The 21,790-nt window shown below is 40.3% G+C and overlaps 1 protein-coding gene across 6 annotated transcripts in view; it reads right to left on the reverse strand.

Moving 5' to 3' along the window:
- MIER2 (MIER family member 2) overlaps positions 1-21,790 on the reverse strand; it is a 101,531-nt gene that overhangs the window by 64,259 nt on the left and 15,482 nt on the right. For all 6 annotated transcript variants that reach the window (XR_013272199.1, XM_077475608.1, XM_077475606.1 and 3 more), the window contains 3 exons: positions 21,628-21,744; positions 21,460-21,544; positions 8,154-8,194 (listed from right to left, as the gene is read on the reverse strand). Coding sequence is in view for 5 of the 6 variants with exons in the window: in XM_077475608.1 (XP_077331734.1) it covers positions 8,154-8,194; positions 21,460-21,517 (99 nt within the window). In the remaining variant the exon portion in view is untranslated. The remainder of the gene's footprint in view (positions 1-8,153; positions 8,195-21,459; positions 21,545-21,627; positions 21,745-21,790) is intronic.

Here is a 21,790-nt window from a genome sequence, read left to right on the forward strand (position 1 = left end):
ATTGCGTCGCTTTAACTGACAATTGCACGGTCATGCAACGTTGTACCCAAACAAAATTTACATCCTTTTTCCCCCACAAATAGAGCTTTCTTTTAGTTGTATTTGATCACCTCTGTGGTTTTTATTTTTTGCACTATAAACAAAACAAAAAAAAGTGACAATTTTGAAAAAATAAAAAAAATAAAAAAAAAATCGCAATAAGCGTATATTGATTGGTTTGTGGAAAAGTTATAGGGGATAGATTTATGGCACTTTTATTATTACATTTTTTATTTTTTTATTTTTTACAAGTAATGGCGGCGATCAGGGATTTTTTAGCGGGACAGCTTCACCTACTGCCGCCACGTCACTGCCACATCACCAGCCTTCCCATTAAAGCGGGAGTAAACCCGCTAATGTTTTTTTTTTTTTGCCACCTGCAAAGGAAAAGGCATAATGAGATAGTATACACCGCATACTAGCTCATTATGAAATACTTACCTTAGAATGAGGCCCCGACATCTGGCCCGATCCACGCCGAGGGAGCTGACACGCTCCCTCTGCGTTTCTTCCGGGTATCGCGGCTCGGCGCTGTGAGTGGCCAGAGCCGCGATATCGTCACTCCCGCGCATGGGAGATTTCATCCCAGCCGGGTCCGGCCACTGCCGGGATTTCAGCCGAGAATCCCCTTGTGCGCATACCGAGGGGAATATAACCTGTACGGTTTAGGAGATATTTTTTTACCAACAGGTAAGCCTTATTATAGGCTTTCCTGTAGGTAAAAGTAAACAAAATGAGTATACAACCACTTTAAAGTGAATGAGACTGTCAGTGAGTCAACAGGGGGTCAGAGGAGCCGCCGCTGTGGGACAGAGATGACAGTTGCGCTTTAAAAATTATGATTTAAATCAAGCCTTTTTACTTGTAAATTAAATCAAATTCACACTGACTGCAGTAATTTCTTATTTAGTCCATCTCTCCTTCACTATCAGGAGACAGATTTAAATCATTAGGCATGCAAGGAATCTTGATTTTTCAGTTGCACAGCCCTTCCCCAAAGGGTTAAATGAGGAACTGGATGTATAGAACATCATGATTATTTACATCCTATCCAACTGGCGAAGTCTCAATCTAGTTCCCAGTCCTTCCCTCTGGCTAGGCCCTTCGCACTTCTTTCAGTTTGACGGGTCCCTTTTGGTTTTGGTCACTATATACTTACCATTATATTATAGCAGTCATTCATCATTCACTATTTATTTTGTCAGTAATGCATGTGTAAGCATATATTTATGATTATCTATTGTTAATTTTCTGAGCCAATAATAATAATATCTCCCTTTTTTTACCTTCACTTTTTGTTTTTACTTACCTTGTGTTCTATCCATTTCCCTCTCTTTATTTACATTAATATGAGTATAATTTACTACTTTACATAATGTACCCATCATGATGAACACTAATATTAATTCACCATTACCATTTCATTCATCTTTGGAGATATAAAATACATTTACTGTATATATCTTCCTTGAATTTTTAGTTTTTTAGTACCATCTACATTATAGTATCTATATTAGATACTATAATGCTGCATTAGATCCTCATTTAACGTCTCTTACATTGTAAAGTTCTTGCGATTTTTACTTTTTTTTTTTAAATACAATCAATTTCCCTAGATAAGAACAAGCGGTGACACCAAAATATATATATATATATATATATATATATATATATATATATATATATATTTATATTACAGTGCAAAACAATGTGAGTAGAGCTGCCCCTTTTTCAAGTGAGTGAATCACCTTCTAAACAGTTTAAAAATATATAAAAAGCCTGCCGCCAACTCAAAACAAATTTATAAATAAACAAATCATTTGGTGCATAATAAATAACCCACAAAAAAAACAATATAGTGAAACAAAAAGGATGAGAAAGTCCTCAAAAGAAATCCAAACACCAAAAAAGAAAGTCTGTGGAGTGACAGGTAATTCTTGGTTATACGTGCTCCATCATCACTCGTGTGGGAGAAATACACATTCACCAAATAACCAAGTATAATAAGCCTCGTAATAATCAGATCCTTTGGGAAACAATATGGGTCAGAGGGGGATGATCCTCCACTTAAGCGCACTCTTTAGATGTCTCCTTATGCTTGTATAAGGCTCAGCAAAAGCAAAGTATATATATCATAGCGCAATATGTTTACAGGTACTCCTCACTTAACGACCGGGTTCCGTTCCACTGACCAGGTCATTAAACGAATTGGCCATTAAACGAGGAACCACAATTAATCAATATTTTAAGCATTCCCAACTACTGTACTGTACTCTGGGCAAAAAGGTTTAAACACAAACTCCAATGCAATGTTTTGACAGAAGTACAGAACACAAAAAAATAAACAAATACTGTACAGGATACAATGATGTACAGTGCCCAAAAAGTAAAGGTACACTGTACAGTAGACATTTAGAGTAAGTCCCCTTTCACACGGGGAGGATCAGTAATGATCCGCCCCGTGATGATCCGCTTGCTCAGCGGGGATCGCTCTGTTGTCCCCGCTGAGCCAGCGGGGACAGGGCGGTCTCCGCACACTGTGCAGGGACCGCCCTGTCAGATCTCCGCTCTCCTCTATGATGGGGATCGGATGAACATGGACCGTCTGTCCGTGTTCATCCGATCCGCTCTGCAGACGGATAGAAAAATAGGATTTTCCTCCGTCTGCAGAATCGGACAGTAGCGGAGGCGGACAATAGCGGGTGTCTGCGGATTTTCATCCGCAGACACCCGCTATCCCATAGGGATGCATGTATGTCCGTATTTCATCCGCAAACGGATGGATGAAATATGGACAGAACGTCCGCATGTGTGAAAGGGGCCTAACACTTGAGTCATAAAATCCTTCAAAGGGTGATAGTGCTTCAGGGTCATCACTGAAATTACGAGCAGGATCATCAGTATCATCATTGGAGTAACCAGCAGGGTCATCAGGAGTTGTAGATGAGGGAGAAGACAAGGAAATTACACAACTGGTAGGGGTAGCTTGCAAGAAGGATTCTTTTAAGGTGCTCTGTTTTGTCCTTTTCTTTTTTTCATCATAAGTTTCACAATAACATCACATACGTTCTTTCATCTGCCGTTCCACTCTAGAGAAACTTTCAACATTTGGGTCTATACTCTCTAACTGTAATAAAGCTGCATTCACTTTTGAGAACACGGCAGCTAACTCCCTGACTGTGAACTTCTTTTGTACTTCTTCCATTGTTTCCTCCTTTTCTTCCGCTTCCTGTTCTAAGTGCTGCTGTGTTTCCAACTCTATTAAAATCTTCATTACTTAACTCTCCCTCAACAAATTCCACAAATTCTTTAATATTGGTCACTTCAACGTCTAAGTCAAGCATGTTAGCAAGTTGGACACTTTATTTATAATTTAGTTATTGTTCACAAAACGCTGTAAGTATTTTTTCCCATATTCCCTGCATACACTTTTCTGTTACTCGTTCCCAAGCTGATGCAAGGTTTTTTATGCAGTGTAAAATGTTGTAAGCTTTCCAAAAATCACGAAGGGTAACTTCATAATTTTCAGTTGCTGCTACAGCTTTGGAAAATATGTTGTTCAAATAGTGGGCCTTGACTGTTGCACCCTGATCCATGGGTTGTAGCATAGCAGTTGTGTTTTTAGGCAGATTCACTACCTTTACGTCAGGATGCATGTCATCAAGATGCTGAGGGTGGCCTGGGGCATTATCAAGCAGAAGGATAACTTTAAAGGGAACACCCTTTTGCTGACAATAACACTTGACCGAGGGTATGAAACAGTTGGTGAACCAGTCATCAAATAAAGCTTGCGTCATCCATGCTTGATTTGCACAAAAATAAACAGGTGTGCTTACTAACCTGCTTCAATGCACGTGGGTTCTGTGAACAATAGATGAGAGGCTTTAACTTGAACCGAGCAGCATTTCCTCCCAACAACGTGACCCCATCTTTAAAAGCCTTAAACCCGGGCATTGTTTTATCTTTTGTGTATGTAGGACTTTGTTGGGCATTTCTTTCCAAAAAAAGTCCAGTTTCATCCATGTTAAAAATCTGCTTTGGACAGTAGCCACCTTTTCAATGATTTCATCAAACTCCACCACAAATTTTTCAGCTGCTTCCACATCTGCACTTGCTGCCTCCCCACTGATACTCTGATTATAGAAGTTAAAATCTTCAACGAAACCTTTGAAATCATCCATGGCCTTCTGTAAATGTTTCAGTGGAATCTTCTCCTTTGTTCACTTTTATATTCTCAAAAATACTACGTGTTTTGGTTTGAATCGATACCGACCCCTTATCACGTGATCAGCTGTCAGCCAATGACAGCTGATCATGTGACACAACGGAGCCGGTAATCGATCCGATCACCGGCGGCTGTGATCGGGACATCAGTCCCGATCAAGGCCAGCTTACCAGTGCCCACCTGCCCCCTGCCAGTGCCACCTCAGTAATAAAAAAGTGCCCCCATCAGTGCCCACAATTTGCCTCAAAAACGGTGCTGCACCCAGTGCCACATATCCGTGCCCATCAGTGTCATCTACCAGTGCCCATCAGTGCCACCTATCAGAGCCACCTATCAGTGCCCATCAGTCCCATCTATCAGTGGTACCTATCAGTGCCCCTTAGTGCCACCCATTCGTGCCATCTTATCTGTGCCCATCTTTGCCCATCAGTGCCGCCTTATCTGTGCCCACCAGTGCCGCCCATCAGTGCCGCCCATCAGTGCCCACCAGTGCCGCCCATCAGTGCCCACCAGTGCCGCCCATCAGTGCCCACCAGTGCCGCCCACCAGTGCCGCCCATCAGTGCCCACCAGTGCCGCCCATCAGTGCCCACCAGTGCCGCCCATCAGTGCCCACCAGTGCCGCCCATCAGTGCACTTCAATGAAGGAGAAAAATTACCTGTTTGCAAAATTTTATAACAAACTATTAAACATGATTTTTTATTTTATTTTTATTTAGCATCTTTGTTGGTTTAGCAAAAAATAAAACTCCCAGCTGTTATTAAATACCACCAAAAGAAAGCTCTATTTGTGGGAAAAAAATGCTAAAAATTTAATTTGGGTACAGTGTTGTATGGCCGCGCAATTGTCATTCAAAGTGCATCAGCGCTGAAAGCTGAAAATTGGTCTGGGCAGGAGGGGGGTTTAAGTGCCCAGTAAGCAAGTGGTTAGGATTGTTGAAATGGTAGAATGTGCAAGTTCTAATTCACTTGCTATTTCTTTAACTTTCTTTCCAGCCTCATAGTCCTTAATGATCTTATTTTTAATATCAAGATCAATAGATTTTCTTTTTTTCAGAGCACTTTCTGCAGGTGCAAGCAGGCTTTTTCTTTTTTGCTGACATGGCATGGACAATACTTGTATACAGTACAGGCACACATTACAGTACTGTACTGATGCAGAGTGCTGACATTACGTCCTGTGCGCGGATCAGGAGAGCAGGAAAGCTGGTCTTAAGTCCGAGCAGTCGTCCTGCATGGGCCGCCAAGAGCTGGTCGCAAGTCCGAGCGGTCGTTAAATACAGGCAAGTCATTAAACGAGGAGTATCTGTATTAAAATAGGTATCAATTTTGATAGAATGTTCACTTACATTTTTAGGCGCTAATAAGTCAGCACCAACATGTACAGCCAGTAGAAGAACAACGCCGTTCCTCTAAGTTGCGGCGAGTGTTCCAACACACCAGAAATTGGAACCAAGCTCGCTGTAACTTGGAGGAATGGTGTTGTTCCTGTTCTACTGGCGGTACATGTTGGTGCTAAATTTTTAGCACCTAAAAATTTAAGTATGAATTTTATCAAACTTAATACTTGTTTTAATACACATATTGGGCTATCATATATATATATACTTTGCTTTTTCCGAGCCTTATCATACAAGCATAAGGAAACATCTAAGGATTGAGCTTAAGTGATGGATCACCCCCCTCTGACCCATATCGCTTCCCAAAGGATTTGATTATTACGAGGCTTACTATACTTAGTTGTCTGGTGAGTATTTCTCCCAAACGAGCGTTGGTGGAGCACGGATAACCAAGATTTACCTGTCACTACACAGACTTTTTTTTTGGGCATTTGGATTTCTTTTGAGGACTCTCTCATGCTTTTGTTTCACTATATAGATTTTTTGGGTTATTATGCACCAAAATGATTATTACTAAATTTGTTTTGAGTTAGGGCCAAGCTTTTTAAGTATTTTTAAATATAATCAATTTGTTTAATGATTTTTTTTCATGGTCCTGAATTATGATTATGGCTAACTTTTGGATGGACGATTTTTTTTTTTTTATCAATGAATCGTTTACTGTGTGATATTTACTTTTGAAATCGTCCACTGGGGGTGCACTACAGCATACAGTGCCTTGCAAAAGTATTCACCCCCTTGGCATTTTTCAAGTTTTGTTGCCTCTCAACCTGGAATTAACATGGAGTGTTTGAAGATTTGCATCATTTAATTTACAGAACATGCCCACAACTTTGACGATTTTTTTTATTGTGAAGCAAACAAATATGACGAAATAACATAAAAAGTCAATGTGCATAACTATTTACCCCCCTAGTCAATACTTTGTAGAGCCACCTTTTGCAGCCATCACAGCTCCAAGTCGCTTTGTGTAAGTCTCTATGAGCTTGCCACATCTTACCACTGGGATTTTTGCCCATTCCTCCTTGCAAAACTGCTCCAGGCCCTTCAAGATGGATGGTTTGCGCTTGTGAACAGCAATCTTTATGTCTGACCACAGATTTTCAATTGGATTGAGGTCTGGGCTTTGACTAGGCCATTCCAACACATTTACATGTTGCCTCTCTGATTAATGCCCTCCAATTGGCACATGCTAATTATCAGTTTTTTAATTCTGAAAAATTGTTTTATGTACATAATTTTTCTAATTTACTTCACCAACTTAAGACTATTGTGTTCTGATCCTTCACATATTATTCAGATAAAAACAAAAGCACTGAACTAAAGGCTGTAATGTAACAAAATAGGTAAAAAGCCAAGGGGGTAAATACTTTTGCAAGGCACTGTATGTCTATAGTAGCTCTCCGAGGCATTGATTTTTGCTGGTTTGATTAATATGGCCACTATACAGCTGCTCGTAATAAATGCAGAGACTTACAAATAAGGTCACGGGTACTCCCAGCAGTAGGCTGATGAAAGGGAATTTTCCCCATAAACAAGTTCCCAGACTCTGCTTGGCATATATTAACTTACTACATCATTCCTAAGGGCTAGTCCCCATTTGCCAGCAGCCAGTGGTTCTGCATAGGTCAGCATCTCTCCAGGTTTTAACAGCAGCCTGGCCAGGCTTCTACAGCACACCTGTACCTGGATTGAGCCCTTAATAGCTGTGGATTGCATGTCTTCCTTTCACCTAATGTTGTGAGTGCATCTAATTCATTTTTTAAAGTCAATTGTTGTAAATACTGCATTATGAGAATTGCGCTGGATTTCACTCTGTGCTCTCTTACATATCTCTGGAGCTCCTCCCTCAGGCAATCTGGCGGTATGGACCCAGTTTAAACACAATGAGATGTTCTTGAATAATAAAATTTTACTTGAGATTGCTTTTTTATTGTTCCTTTTTATTTGAGGACTTTTTTTTTTTTTGAATTTTTTTATTTTGTGTCATCTCCATATAGCTAACCGCACATATCTGAATATAGCCTGGTCCTCCTTTTCCCACTTTTAAATCATTACACTTGGCTATTGCTGCACAAAGGTGCCTACTACAGTGATTGCCAGTTTCTGTGGGGATTGGCCAGGTATGAAACACGTATACTTACATTGGTCCAAAACGGACCAGTATGCAAAAAAAGCTGTACTTAAACTTCAGCTTTAAGTGTCACATTTTATAAGGAGGTTAAGTGCTACGGTTTAGGAAGGGAATGGTTAGGTATTATGGTCAGTGTAACTATTAAAGAAAGAGGCTAGACATGTTTGGGGACACTATTTTTTTGACACTGGAAGTTTCATGACAAGATCTAACCAACAAAGTGTGACGCTGTTATCTGACTGAATATAACAGATTATACATTTTCCTAAATGTGGTAAACTGTTATATCAGCAAACATATGATGTAGTCCATCACCATTTCGAAAACTTACATCCTTGAACAAATTAAGTCCTTACCTCAGACCTGATCTCACACTCCACTGTCCAGTCCTCAGGAGCTGTTAAATGAACACACATTAAATTTGACAGAAAAAGTTAGCAATAGTTTCATCAACAAGTTGGTATTAAATGCAACCTTAAAATTTCTCAAAATATTAATTTGCTTCCCCTTGTATAAAAACATACAACATTCATCTTCGGTTTGGTGTAAATTTATAAGGAAAGGGCAACACTAGTGGCTAGGATTAAAGATTTTAATTTTTTTTTTTCATATAATCAAATAAATTAATTATATTATACGTAATAAAAATCCAAGTGTGCAAGTGAAAAAACATAATCCAATATAAACAAGTTTTTCAAAACTTTGGTGAAATTAAAACAGATGTTTCCATGTATTCCACCTAGTCAGTGCATCAATGCTCACACCTCTCTACAAATAGTCATGCCTCCCCTATATAAGATTGGCAAAATTGCACTCTATGTATAATGGCAGGTCACTGTATCACCTGGTCAATCCACTCCAAGCCAGTACAGCAAATATGGCTCTACCAGATGTAAAAATGAAAGACAAATGGCTCCAATATTGTAAAACCATAAAACACTCACTTTTATTAAAAGGTAAGAAACTGCTCACAAAGTATAAAAAAAATAATAAAAACACATTACTCCACCCATCAGGTTAAATTGTAAAGTCAGCAGTATTATAAGGCAAGCATACACCAGGAAGCTTCTGCCCAGTCATGTCTCTTACCAGCTCCTGGCAGGTCACGTCTGGTGAAACCACTGATGTCGCATACAGGGATCCCCTGGACAAAGTCACAAGGACAAAACACGACAGTAACAGTCATGTTGAAAAAAAAAAAGATACTAGTCCAAACAATAAAAAAAAAAAAAATTCTAAATAGAAAACCTCCATATACACTATCCCATACCCACAAATGATCCAGAGGAAGGCAAAAAACAAAACAATAAAAACATGATCCAATTTCCTCCAGTGGGGGAAAAATGCCTTCTTGATCCCCCAGCAGGCAATCGGGTATCCTCCGGATTAACTACCCCTTAGTGTGGAATTATATTTCGTGCATTTAGGAATGCATCCAGCTCTCTTTTTTAAAGCTGACCTGGCCAGAACTAGTTCTTGGGGGGAGTCTATTCCACATTTTGGCAGCTCTTACTGTGAAGAAGCCATTCCATATGTGGTTAAATCTCTTTTTCTCTAGACCTAAAGAGTGCCTACTTGTTCTCTGAAATTACCTAAAAGTGAATAACTCTACACCAAGATCACTATATGGATAACATATCTATGCCGATCATATCCCCCCCGCCCCAAATGCTTCGAGAGAATAAATTCAGTTCAGCTAATCTTTCCTCATAGCTAAGCTCCTCCATGCCTCAATTTGGTTGCCCTTCTCTACACTTCCTCCATTTATCCTTTTTGTGAACCGGTGCCCAAAATTGAACTGCATATTCCTTATTAATGGTTTGTACAATAGTAAAATGATGTCTCTCTCTCTGGAGTCTATACCTCTTAATACAATAAAGTATTTTGCAAGCTTTAGTAACTGCAGCTTGGCATTGCATTTATTAATAATTCTGTGATCTACCAGAACACCAGAACCTTCTCAACCAGCTGTTCTCCTCCTAGAATGTATGATGCATTGTATATTGCATTAAACCTCATTTACCACATAGTTGCGCAATTAAATAATGAATTAAGGTCAGCTTGTAAGTTTGAAACATCCTGTAAGGATGTTGTTCCACTGCAAAGCTTGGTGTCATCTGCAAACTTTAAAAAGGTACTTCTAAATCCAGACTCTATCATTTATAAATATGTTAGAAATTAAGGGTCAAAATTTGCTAGAAAAACCTCTTGTGTTCATGACCTTTGAGTTATCTTGTCAGGCTGGGGATCTCCTGAGAGGGGGCGCATATTTGTGGTGTACACACTCGCCGAGTTGACTAGGAAACTTCCCTATATGATGCAGTGGGAACAGGTCCTAAATCTTACTTTTGACCTAACTGAATGGCAAGATATTGCCTATGCTCCATCTAAAATATCCATTAATAATATGTCGATAGTGTCTAACTATAAAATACTTTCAAGACGGTACTTGATTCCCACACGGCTCGCTAAAATGCATTCTACTCCCTTGCCCACTTGTTTCTGCCATTGCGGACAAATGGGGACTGTGCACCATATTCTTTGGCAATGTCCCATAGTATCCAGATTTTGAATTTGGATGTTTAATTCTATCTATTCAGTGACGGGAGTGAATATCTGCAGATTCCTGAAGGCTGCCCTCTTTCAGAAACTTCCTAATGATGTCCCCCAAAAAAATCCACAAAACTAATAATGTATATGCTTTTGGCAGCAAAAATCGCTATTGCAAAATATTGGAGGCAGTCGGTGGCGTCACTTGACTATGTTAAAAGCAAGCTTAACTGGATCATGGTTAATGACAAACTTACCTGCATCTTTCAAAAAAAAATAATACACAAATAAAAAATCTGACAAAACGTGGGACCCGTGGATTGAATACTGGTCTGTTCCTTAGCGAGTCCCTGGCTGACCCTCTTCTTTCTGGTCTTTCCTTTTTTTTTCTTCTTTTTTTGTATCAGATCTCCTCTTCACTTTTTTGGGGACTTAACCACTATTACATTGCTGTTACTACGGTTATATCATTGATAATTTAGCTGTTGGCCACATTGCTGTTTACAGCATAGCTTTCAAAACAAATGTTGTACTAAGTTTTGATGCCAAGTTTAATGTATATCAATTTTATGAATACTGACACTCTGAAGATGTTTGCTCACTATGCATATACTCTAGTATATATACCAGAGGTTCCTCTGGCATTGGGGCTTGGTGCCTGAAGATCTTCTGATTTGCTTATTTTTTTTTTTTTTTAGGTGTCCTTGATGTTTTTTTATTGTATTTGCACCCTGAGAACCTCATGTTACCTCTCTGTTGTATCTTCATTATTCGTAATAAAAATATTGACATACAAAAAAATATATATATAAATAAAAAAGTGGTTCCAACACTGAACATAGGAGCGTGGTTGAACAAGATGCAATGTCAGTTGTTTCACCAGAACGGATGTATCAGGAACTGATGAGAGACAGACTCTGGGAGGAAGCTTCCTGGTGTGTGTGCTTGCATAATACTACTGCCGATTTACCCTAATGGGATAGGGTAATTTAAAGTTTTTTTTGTATTTGTAAAAAGTTTCTTGGGTTTTATTAAAAGTTTTCGTCTTTCATTTTTACATCTGTGGGAGCCAATATGGGAGCAAATATTGCTGTACTGGATTGGCCAGGTGATGTGCCATTTATACATAGAGTGCAATTAGCTGATCTTCTATAAGAGAGGCATGGCTATCTGGTGAGTCTCAGCCTGCTGGGGAAAGGTGTGAGCACGGAAGCACAGGGTGGAATACACTGGACGGTTTGTTTATATTTCACCAAAGTGTTGAAGAACTTTTTTATATTGGTTTTTTTTTTCTCACTTAAAAGGGGTTGCAAAGGTAGGAGTTTTTTTAAATCTTAATGCATTAAGATAAAAAGCCTTCTGTGGGCAGCAGCGTCCCCGCAACCCCTAATACTTACCTGAGTCTCTGTTCAGCGATGTCCACAAGTACCTCGCCGGGCCGAGACTCTTCTCCTGATTGGCTGAGACACAGCAGCAGCACCACTGGCTCCCACGACTGGAAAAAGACAGTTAACCAATCAGGAAAGAGAGGGGTGGGGCCAAATGGCAGCTCCATGTCTGAACGGACACATGGAGCTGAAGCTCGAGTACCCCCATAGAAAGCTGCTTGCTGTGGGGGCATTCGGCAGGAGGGAGGGGCCAAGAGCAGCAAAGAGAACCCAAGAAGAGGAGGATCCAGGCTTCTCTGTGCAAATCCACCGCAATAGAAATATAACATGTTTGTTTTTGTTTTTTTAAACAAGACTTTACAATCACTTTAGGCACTGGGTGTTTTAAAAAAATGGTGTATCTATTTTAATGTCATTGAATTTTTTTTTAATGCTGAACTCCAGCTTTGTTGGCCCAAACGAACCATGTCTCTAACATTTGAGGCCACTGGATGTTCTGTATAAACTGTATGTAGCTGAGGTTACATACAGCATGCTGCACTGTGTTCTGGGTTTGAGCCGAGACCTTCCTGACTTATACCCGGAACTCAATAGAGTCTATCTGATCGGGCATTCAGCCATTCATAGTATTCTGATGTAGTCATCAGCCCATTTTTTTCTTTTTATAGTATACATTTTTTTTTCATTCAAAAAGTTCTCAAATACATACCATAGTTTTACAAATCAAAATGTGAATCAATTGTATAGTAACCATAAACAAGAAAAGAAAAAGTGTTTCATAACTGAAACATTAAAAATAGAATATACTACACTTCCACAGTTCAACACGCTAAGCGAAAAAGAAAACAGAGCATAACCTACACAATTTACAGTTATTCTCATATTTGAGGGAAAAAAAAAGGGAAAAAAGGAATGATGGAATCAAAATGGGGAGGACATTTTTTTTTACAGTTGATCTTACTAAAAAACACAGTTCCTCCATCAAAATACATAAAGAGAAAAAACAAACACAAAACAAAAAAACAAAACAAATTTTAAGGCAGTTTAGTGACCAAGACTTGGAGAAGATGAGATCTATATTCGGGGGTCATACAGAATTCACACTAGGGGTACACATACATAAAAATATATTTTTAAATTGCTCCTCTATCATATAGAGGCTGTCAAGTCTTCCATTTGAATCATTTTATTAATCCGGGCAAACCACTGTGACCAATTTGGTGAGGCAGTCTGCTTCCTAGCTGCATTTATCAGATGAATAATGTTTTTTTAAATAATTTTTTTTATTGAATAAGGGGATACTGATAGTGTGCGTCCCAACCGCAAAACGCAGGAAATGCTGGTGCCTGGCCAAGATGGGGACATACAAGCAAGTGTCCTTCATGTCTATGCAGGCCAGGAAATCCCCCTGATGAATGGCTATAGAACGAAGGGACTCCACCCTGAACTTCCGTACTTTCGCCAAAAAATTGAGGGCGTTGAGAACCAGGATCGGACGGACACCTTCCTGCTTCAGAACTGTGAACAGGTTTGAGTAGAAACCCCAAAACCATCACCCTCCACCCAAAGCAGCAAGTCCTGCACTGCCCCAAACAAAGCCTGAAGATGAGCCTGAAGATGAGATGGGGGAAGATGAAGATTGGAAGGAAAGAAACTATTTAAACCCTGACAAAATTAGTTTGCGGACTCAGTTGTAGGAAAGTAGGGAAGTGCACCGGTCTGCAAACCAACAAAGGCGACCCCCCCACCCGGAAGGCGCGTGTGACCCTTTATGTGGGAGGAGGGCTTTCCATGTGCTTACGGTGCCAAGGACTCCTATGTTCACCCGCCGGAGCCTTGGCGGGCTGGGAATCCTTGCCCGCAGAACCGGGCAGACCAAATAGACAATTGCGAACAGAAAAGGAGGGTCCCTGCCTGCGCTGAGACTCCTTGCCTCTTTTGGACTGCAGGAGAAAAGGTACTCTTCCCCCTAGTAGTATCCTTTATAATGTCATCCAGAGTGGCTTCAAATAGCTGCCCACCCTGGAATGACAAATCAGCCAGAGCCTTCTTAGACGTTTGGTCCACCGACCAGCACTTAAGACAATTTAGAAAGCAAAGGGGCCGCATCCAAGGCTGCATCACAAACGTATTTGAGCCCTTGTACTAGCTGATCTGCCAGTTTCACATAGACAGGAGAAACCTGCTCATTACCCAACTCACTACCCAACTCATGGTGTAATAGCTTAGTCCACTCAGTAAGCGCCATAGTAAACATAGACCGAGCGATCGACTCTGCCTTTCTGTTGGCAGGGTCCCCAAAAGAAGGGGACCCCTCCTCTCTGACCAGTTTTCTTCTCGTCTTTTCATCAATTTTGGAGAGCTGTCCAGTTCTTGGTAATGTCACTGTTGTGCCATATTTTCTCCAAATGATGATGTCTTCTCTGTGTTCCATGGTATAGCTAATGCCTTGGAGATTCTTTTGTACCCTTCTCCTGACTGATACATTTTAACAACGAGATCCCTCTGATCTTGGAGAGTGTTGAAAGCTCTCTGTGGTCCATGGCTTTTGTTGTAGGATGCGACTTATGCCGCATACACGCGACCATTTTTTCCGTCAGAATAAACTCAGACGGTCTTTCCAATGAAGTTCCTCTGAAACTGACTTGCCTACACACTATCACACCAAACTCTGTTCATTGAGAATGCGATGACGTACAACAGGACTAGAAAAAGGAAGTTCAATAGCCAGTAGCCAATAGCTGCCCTAGCGTCGTTTTTGGTCCGTCGGAATAGCATACAGATGAACGTTTTTCCCTGATTGGAATTGTTTCCTTTGAAAATATTTAAAACATGTTCTATTTTTAGGTCCATCAGAATTTTTGAAAAATAAAAGCCAGATGAAGCCCACACACGATCGGAATATGCGATGAAATGATTCCGTCTGACTTTTCTGACGGAAAGTCCAACCGTGTGTACACGGCATAAGAAAATGGCAGGAAAGACCTACTAGAACAGCTGAACTTTATTTGTGGTTAATCAGAGGCATTTTAAATGATAGCATGTGTATACCGACTCCTATTTAACCTGAGTTTAAATGTGATTATTAATTCTGAACACAGCTACATCCCCAGTTATAAGGTGTGCACACTAATGCATCCACATTACTTTTTTATTTTTACTAACCTCTCCCTAAAAGATTTCAGATTGTACAGTTTATTAGGTCACATTAAAGGTGGAAAAAGTTCTGAAATTATTTATCTTTTTCTAATATTTTTACATCACAGAAGCCTGACATTTTAACAGGGGTGTGTAGACTTTTTATAGCCACTGTACAGGTTGCAGTCTGCAAGTGGTTTACTGGGATCATGGCAGAAGATATCATCCATAACCCCGGTACTGTTTTTTTTCAGCAGGCTTTCTCATGAAACCGGTCTGAGCGGCTCATAAGCCCCTGGAACACTTGTCGCCCCTCTCACCTCTCGTCTGTGTTTCTGGGGCTTACCGTTTTTGCCAGTTTGCCCCAGAAAAAGATCTGATGGTTCGGCTGGCTGCTCCTATAGACGATCAAAGAGTTAAGACTTTTTGATCGACTATGACCTAGGAAGACCAGAGCGACTTCAGGTCCAGGCTGAAAGAAATGTTTTATTTTTTTAAAGCGAGCAAGATTATTTTATTTTTTTTAATCTTTTGCTTTTTAAAAGGTAGAGAAGAGATCTGGGGTCTTTTTGACCGTAGATCTCTCCATAAAGAGGACCTGTCATCCTTGTTTCTATTACAAGGAATATTTACATTCCTTGTAATAGGAATAAAAGCGATCAGGGACGGTGGAAAAATATAAAAGTAAAATAATTTATTTTTTTAAAGTACCCCCTATTCCTCCGTAAGTCATACGTATATGTAAACAGTATTTGAATGTGAAGTATCGCCGTAAAAGTTAAAATGAGAGTAATAATGCTAGTGCTGTTCCATGAGCATGCACAATTTTAAAGCGTAACATGTAAGGTATCTATTTACTCAGTATAACAATAAAAAATAAAAAAAAGACATAGCTGGGACAGAGAGGCACAAAGGGAAGAATCCAGGTGGACAATAGAAGTTCAGTTCTGTTTAATACTACCTTCTGCACTCATGTGTCAGTTATGTAAGCTTCCCAAATTTCCATCAAAACCATCACCCGTCATACCAACTCTGATGGAAATGGTGGGGCAACCTTTTATGCATTGGCATACAAATAGTCAGTAAACCAAACAGCATCTGTATTGTGGTTGCTGACTTTAATAGAGAGATTTAAGAACAGTCTTGCCTAAGTTGCATCAACATTTACACATTTCAACTAGAGGCAACACTAAAGATCGACTTCAGTACAACCAGCCTGTCTAAGGGGCTTACTGACTGACTTTAGAAAGCGGGGCACCAAGTTACATTGAGGTTACTTGATGTAGAGTATGAACAAGTACACAGTTTTAGATTCTTGGGAACAACAGTGACAGAGGATCTATAATGGACAGCACCTACAGTATATCTGCTTCAGGCTGGCTAGTTTGATGCCGTCAAGCAGATAATATAGAAGCATTAGATGTTAAAGCTAAAGAGCAGTTTGTTTCTTCAGGCTGTGAGATTACTTATTCCTACCTACGCTTAAATTTCAGATCGTGCTTATATTTTTATGTACGCGTGTACTTTTGTGTATCTGTACTGTGTTTTTAGAGGTGGCACAGGGAGGGAGTAAATCTCAATTTCATTGTATAACATGCCTCAGCTTTCACAATGGTCCACCAGAAAGTAATGGGTTTAAAACAAACACCTGCCGTCCCCGGGTGGCGAGTGGGAGGAAATCAAGGAGCATCTGTTCCCAGATTTCTTCTGCAGTTTATGAAGTTAGAAGTGCTCAAATCTGAGCGTTTCAAGTTTCAGAGTTGTCATTCCCTAGCTTGTGTAGCTGGGGAAACAGCCAATCGAGCATGATCTGTACATGATCATCTGCATTGGAGAACATGGGAGACATTGTATCTATAAATAGTACCTGTCACATGCCCAATGCGATCACATCGGGGGCTTGTTAGCCCCTTGTGATAAGAACAAAGTTAAATGAAAACTATATAAAAAAAAATTTAAGAAAATAGTCCAAGATCAACTCTAGACTAAGCGCTGCGCAAACTGTTGGCGCTATATAAATCCTGTATAATAATAATAATAATAATAGACTGATGATTTGTAAAGTCTTTTAAAGTGTTGCATATGGAGATTTTTAGGTACCATAGCTTTTCGCGATATCATGGCAGCAAGCAATTTTAGGACTTGACATTGTTGACACAACCACTTTTTAAAGCTTACCGAAAAAACTGAGTATTATTTTGTGCTGGTTTCCACTAAAATTAGTTTTTAGTGTATTTTTCCCTGAAAATATGATAAATGATGCTAAATACTGCTCTAGAGGTAAACTGGTTAAACAGTGCCAATCCACCAGAGCAACAGAAAGTATGCCTCTAGAATTAAAATAAAGTGAAGGGTTCTCCCATGTGGGTGACCAACCTAGAAACTACATACAGACAAGCCAGTAGTAAAAGGAGAATTCCTAACACCTTCAAAAACTGGCCTGGCAAATATCACACATTCAAAAACAAAACAGATAAAAACCCTTTACATGGTCTATAGCCTGCTAGTCATGACAGCAAGTTTTGGAGAACGGGAATGAAAAACGCAGTTCTTGTCCCGATAACTTCACAAAGAATCACCATATATACTGGCCTGACCTGAATAGCATAGCCCTTTGCTATTATCCAGCCTGAATTTACCAGTATCTGTTGATAGTAGAAACATCTTCCATAGCAAAAAAAAAGTACCAAAAATAAAAACAACCAACCATTCTTCTAAGACCACTAAGCAAAAGTGAGCTGGAGAAAAGAAATATCACTGCTCCAGGAGGGTCATCTGATAACAACGATCTTCACCTAGTTAAAGAAGCCACAGGTGCTGGCAATGCGTATAGCGATGAATGGAAAATGGTTCCTTTTTATTAAAAAAAAAACATGAAATCCAAAATTACATGCAACAGCAGAACAGGAAAACTGATGCATTTCACACTACACACAGTGCTTAACTAGTTCCTGACCGCCGGCCGTCCAATGATGGCCAGGCGACGCACCTATTGCGTCGGGAGGCCGTCATACGACGGCCTCCTGTTTAAACAGGGAATGCGCGCGCACCCCTTTTTCTTCGGTGGTGGCGTGTCATGGAGACACCGCTCGCCACCGAAGGGGGTGAACAGCCATTGGTTATGGCTGTTCACCACGTGATCGGCCGCGATGAAGTTACGGCCGATCACAGATGGTCACACCCCGACTGTGTACGGCGCATGTGCGCGAACGTGAGCACGCTGCGCGTGCACGTCGGTGGCGGCGTGTTCCCCGGGAACACTGCTCGTCACCGATGCTGATCACTAAATGTAAACAAACTGCGGTATGTTACCGGGTTATCCTCCTCACACACCGATCGTGTGTGAGGAGGAGATTGTGGTAACATCTCGTTACCGCCTACAGTACACATCAAGCACACTGATTGCCCCCCCAATAAAGAGGACCTGTCACCACCCCTCATAGTACCTGTCAATCACAGTCCATCAGAGTACCTGTCACGGCCCATCAGAGTACACGAGTACCTGTCACGGCCCATCAGAGTACCCGAGTACCTGTCACGGCCCATCAGAGTACCCGAGTACCTGTCACGGCCCATCAGAGTACCCGAGTACCTGTCACGGCCCATCAGAGTACCCGAGTACCTGTCACGGCCCATCAGAGTACCTGTCACGGCCCATCAGAGTACCTGTCACGGCCCATCAGAGTACCTGTCACGGCCCATTAGAGTACCTGTCACGGCCCATCAGAGTACCTGTCACGGCCCATCAGAGTACCTGTCACGGCCCATCAGGGTACCCGAGTACCTGTCACGGCCCATCAGGGTACCCGAGTACCTGTCACGGCCCATCAGGGTACCCGAGTACCTGTCACAGCCCATCAAAGTCCCCGAGTACCTGTCACAGCCCATCAAAGTGCCCGAGTACCTGTCACAGCCCATCAAAGTACCCGAGTACCTGTCACGGTTCATCCGAGTACCCGAGTACCTGTCCCAGTCCATCTGAGTACCCGAGTACCTGTCACAGTTCATCTGAGTACCCGAGTTCCTGTCACAGTCTATACGAGTACCTGTCACCGCCGTTCAGAGTACCCAAATACCAGTCACCAAGACATCAGAGTACCTGTCACCAGGCCATCAGAGTACCCGAGTACCTGTCACCAGGCCATCAGAGTACCCGAGTACCTGTCACCAGGCCATCAGAATACCCGAGTACCTGTCACCAGGCCATCAGAGTAACCGAGTACCTGTCACCAGGCCATCAGAGTACCAGAGTACCTATCTCCAGCCCATCAGAGTACCCGAGTACCTATTTGCAGCCCATGTCTCATAGAATATATGTTGGGGTATTTGCTTTCCAAAATGGGGTCATTTTGTGGGTAATTTCACTGTCCTGGTGGTCCAGGACCTTCAAAAGTGTGATGGGTAGGAATGAAATGAGATGCGTCATTTATGCTCCTAGAACGCCTGAACGTACTACTTCAATGTTCGGCCTCTCTATGTGACCACGCTGTGTAAAAGTCCTACATGTGTGGTATCGCTATACTCGGGAAGAGTAGCAGAATGTATTTTGGGGTGTCATTTTTGCTATATACATGCTATGTGTTAGAAATTTCTTATAAATTGACAATTTTGTGTAAAATAAAATGCGTTTTAATTTTTTTCCACATATTCCAAAAACTTCTGGAAAAAAATTAACCGTTCAAAAGATTTATTATGCCTCACAGATTATACGTTGGGGTGTTTGCTTTCCAAAATGGGGTCATTTTATGGGAAATTCCATTGTCCTGGTACTCCAGGGCCTTCAAAAATGTAATAGGTGGTTGAGAAATGAGATGCGTCATTTTTGCTCGTAGAACGTCTGAAGGTACTACATCAATGTTGGTGCTCTGTATGTGGCTAGGCTGTGTAAAAGTCTCACACATGTGGTATCGCCGTACTCAGGAAGAGTAGCAGAATGTATTTTGGGGTGTAATTTGTTGTATGCATATGCTGTGTGTGAGAAATGACCTGATAATATGACAATTTTGTAAAAAAAAATAATAATAAAAAAAAAATATCTTAATTTTGCAAAGAATTGTGGGAAAAAATGACAACTTAAAAAACCTCACCATGCTACTTACTTAATACCTTGGAATGTCTACTTTGTAAAAAGGGGTCATTTGGGGGGTATTTGTACTTTCCTGACTTGTTAGTGTCTCAAAAAATGAGGTACACCTGATGTACTGAAGGCCTGATCAGATGTGATCAATTTTCAGTGATTGGCACCATAGTTTGTAGACTCTATAACTTTCACAAAGACCAAATAATATATACTAATGTGGGTTATTTTTACAAAAGATATGTAACAGTATAAATTTTGGCCAAAATTTATGAAGAAAAATTACTAATTAGCAAAAAATATATGACAGAAACAAAGAAAAAGGCATTTTTTTCACAAAATTTACGTTTTATTTTATTTATACCACAAAAAATAAAAAACCCACTAGTGATTAAATACCACTAAAAGAAAGCTCCATTTGTGTGGAAAAAAGGACGCAAGTTTCATATGGGTGCAGTGTTGGATGACTAAGTAATTGTCATTCAAACCGTGAGAGCGCTGAAAGCTGAAAATTGGTCTGGTCAGGAAGGGGGTGTAAGTGCACTGTATTGAGGTGGTTAATCATAGCGGACATTCATGGAAATAAGAGTTGTATAAATACTATTTGTTAGACCCCATGTGACCAAATGATTAGTTCTTTAATTGATTGATGAATTTTCAGGTGAAGGAAATCCAATTCAATTAGCCACTAGGAGTATCTACACATGTTGTAAATATAAGTGGTCCTTACTTCTGACTGTAATTTGAAATAAATGTAAATAAGTGCTCAAAATAGATGCATATGCAGGAAAAAAAAGGTGAAAGCAGAATGAAAAGGGTGTAAAAAGCAAAAAATATGAAATAGAGTTAGAGAATGCAAAAAATGCATGCATGTAAAAATGTGTATGTGCAATATCCACAATATGTTAACCATGCAAGTGGTAAACACAGTATGTGTGATGTGTGGAAATGTCAATGCCCCAATGATTAGTGTATGTACTCAAAATGAATCGATCGATGTGTTTCTATCTATTGATGTGAATAAAGTAGTAACTAATGTGCAATGTTAAAGCAGTACTAAACCCCTTTTTTTCATACCTGTAAGGGAAAAGGCATAATGAGCTAGTATGCACCGCATACTAAAATTGATAAATACTTAATTGATGAAAATTCATCAATTAAAGAACTAATCATTTGGTCACATGGGGTCTAAAAAATAGTATTTATACAACTCTTATTTTTATGAATGTCAGCTATGATTAAGCACTGTGTGTAGTGTGAAACACGTCAGTTTCCTGTTCTGCTGTGACATGTAATTTTGGATTTCGTGTTTTTTGAATAAAAAGGTTTTTTACGGAGTGCGGCTGTCTAGAACCATTTTCCATTCATCAATAGTGAGCTGGACTGGATTGGAAGGGGTTATAGCCCTTAAGGCATGACCCTTTGGTTTTCTATGTGCCTAGTGTCCACTTCTCTTGTGTACCTCAATAGACAAAAGAGAAAATTAACCCCACTTTCATATATACTTACAATCTGCAAAACGAGGAGAGAGATCAGCAGACCCTCCAGAAGCCAAAGAAGGAGACATTGGTTCAGTTTCAGCTGATGTTTGTACCTGCGAAACGAAAATATAAAGCAATTGTACCCTATATCTAATTAAAAGCAGTGCATTTTTATACGTACGTAGGGATTTCTTACCTGGAATAAAGGCTGTGTACTTTCAGATTCACTACTCTCTACATCATTTTCTGGTAAAGGGTCTGATGCTTCATAGCCATAAAATGCTAATAAATCTTGGACAGCCAGCTCCTCTTCCTACTCAAACAAGGAAAAAAATATCAGATACCTGTCATATAACACC

Source organism: Lithobates pipiens, unplaced genomic scaffold (genome assembly GCF_037356315.1).
Source record: "Lithobates pipiens isolate NorthernLeopardFrog02 unplaced genomic scaffold, aLitPip1_a1.2 Scaffold_13, whole genome shotgun sequence".
In the NCBI taxonomy this organism is placed as follows: domain Eukaryota; kingdom Metazoa; phylum Chordata; class Amphibia; order Anura; family Ranidae; genus Lithobates; species Lithobates pipiens.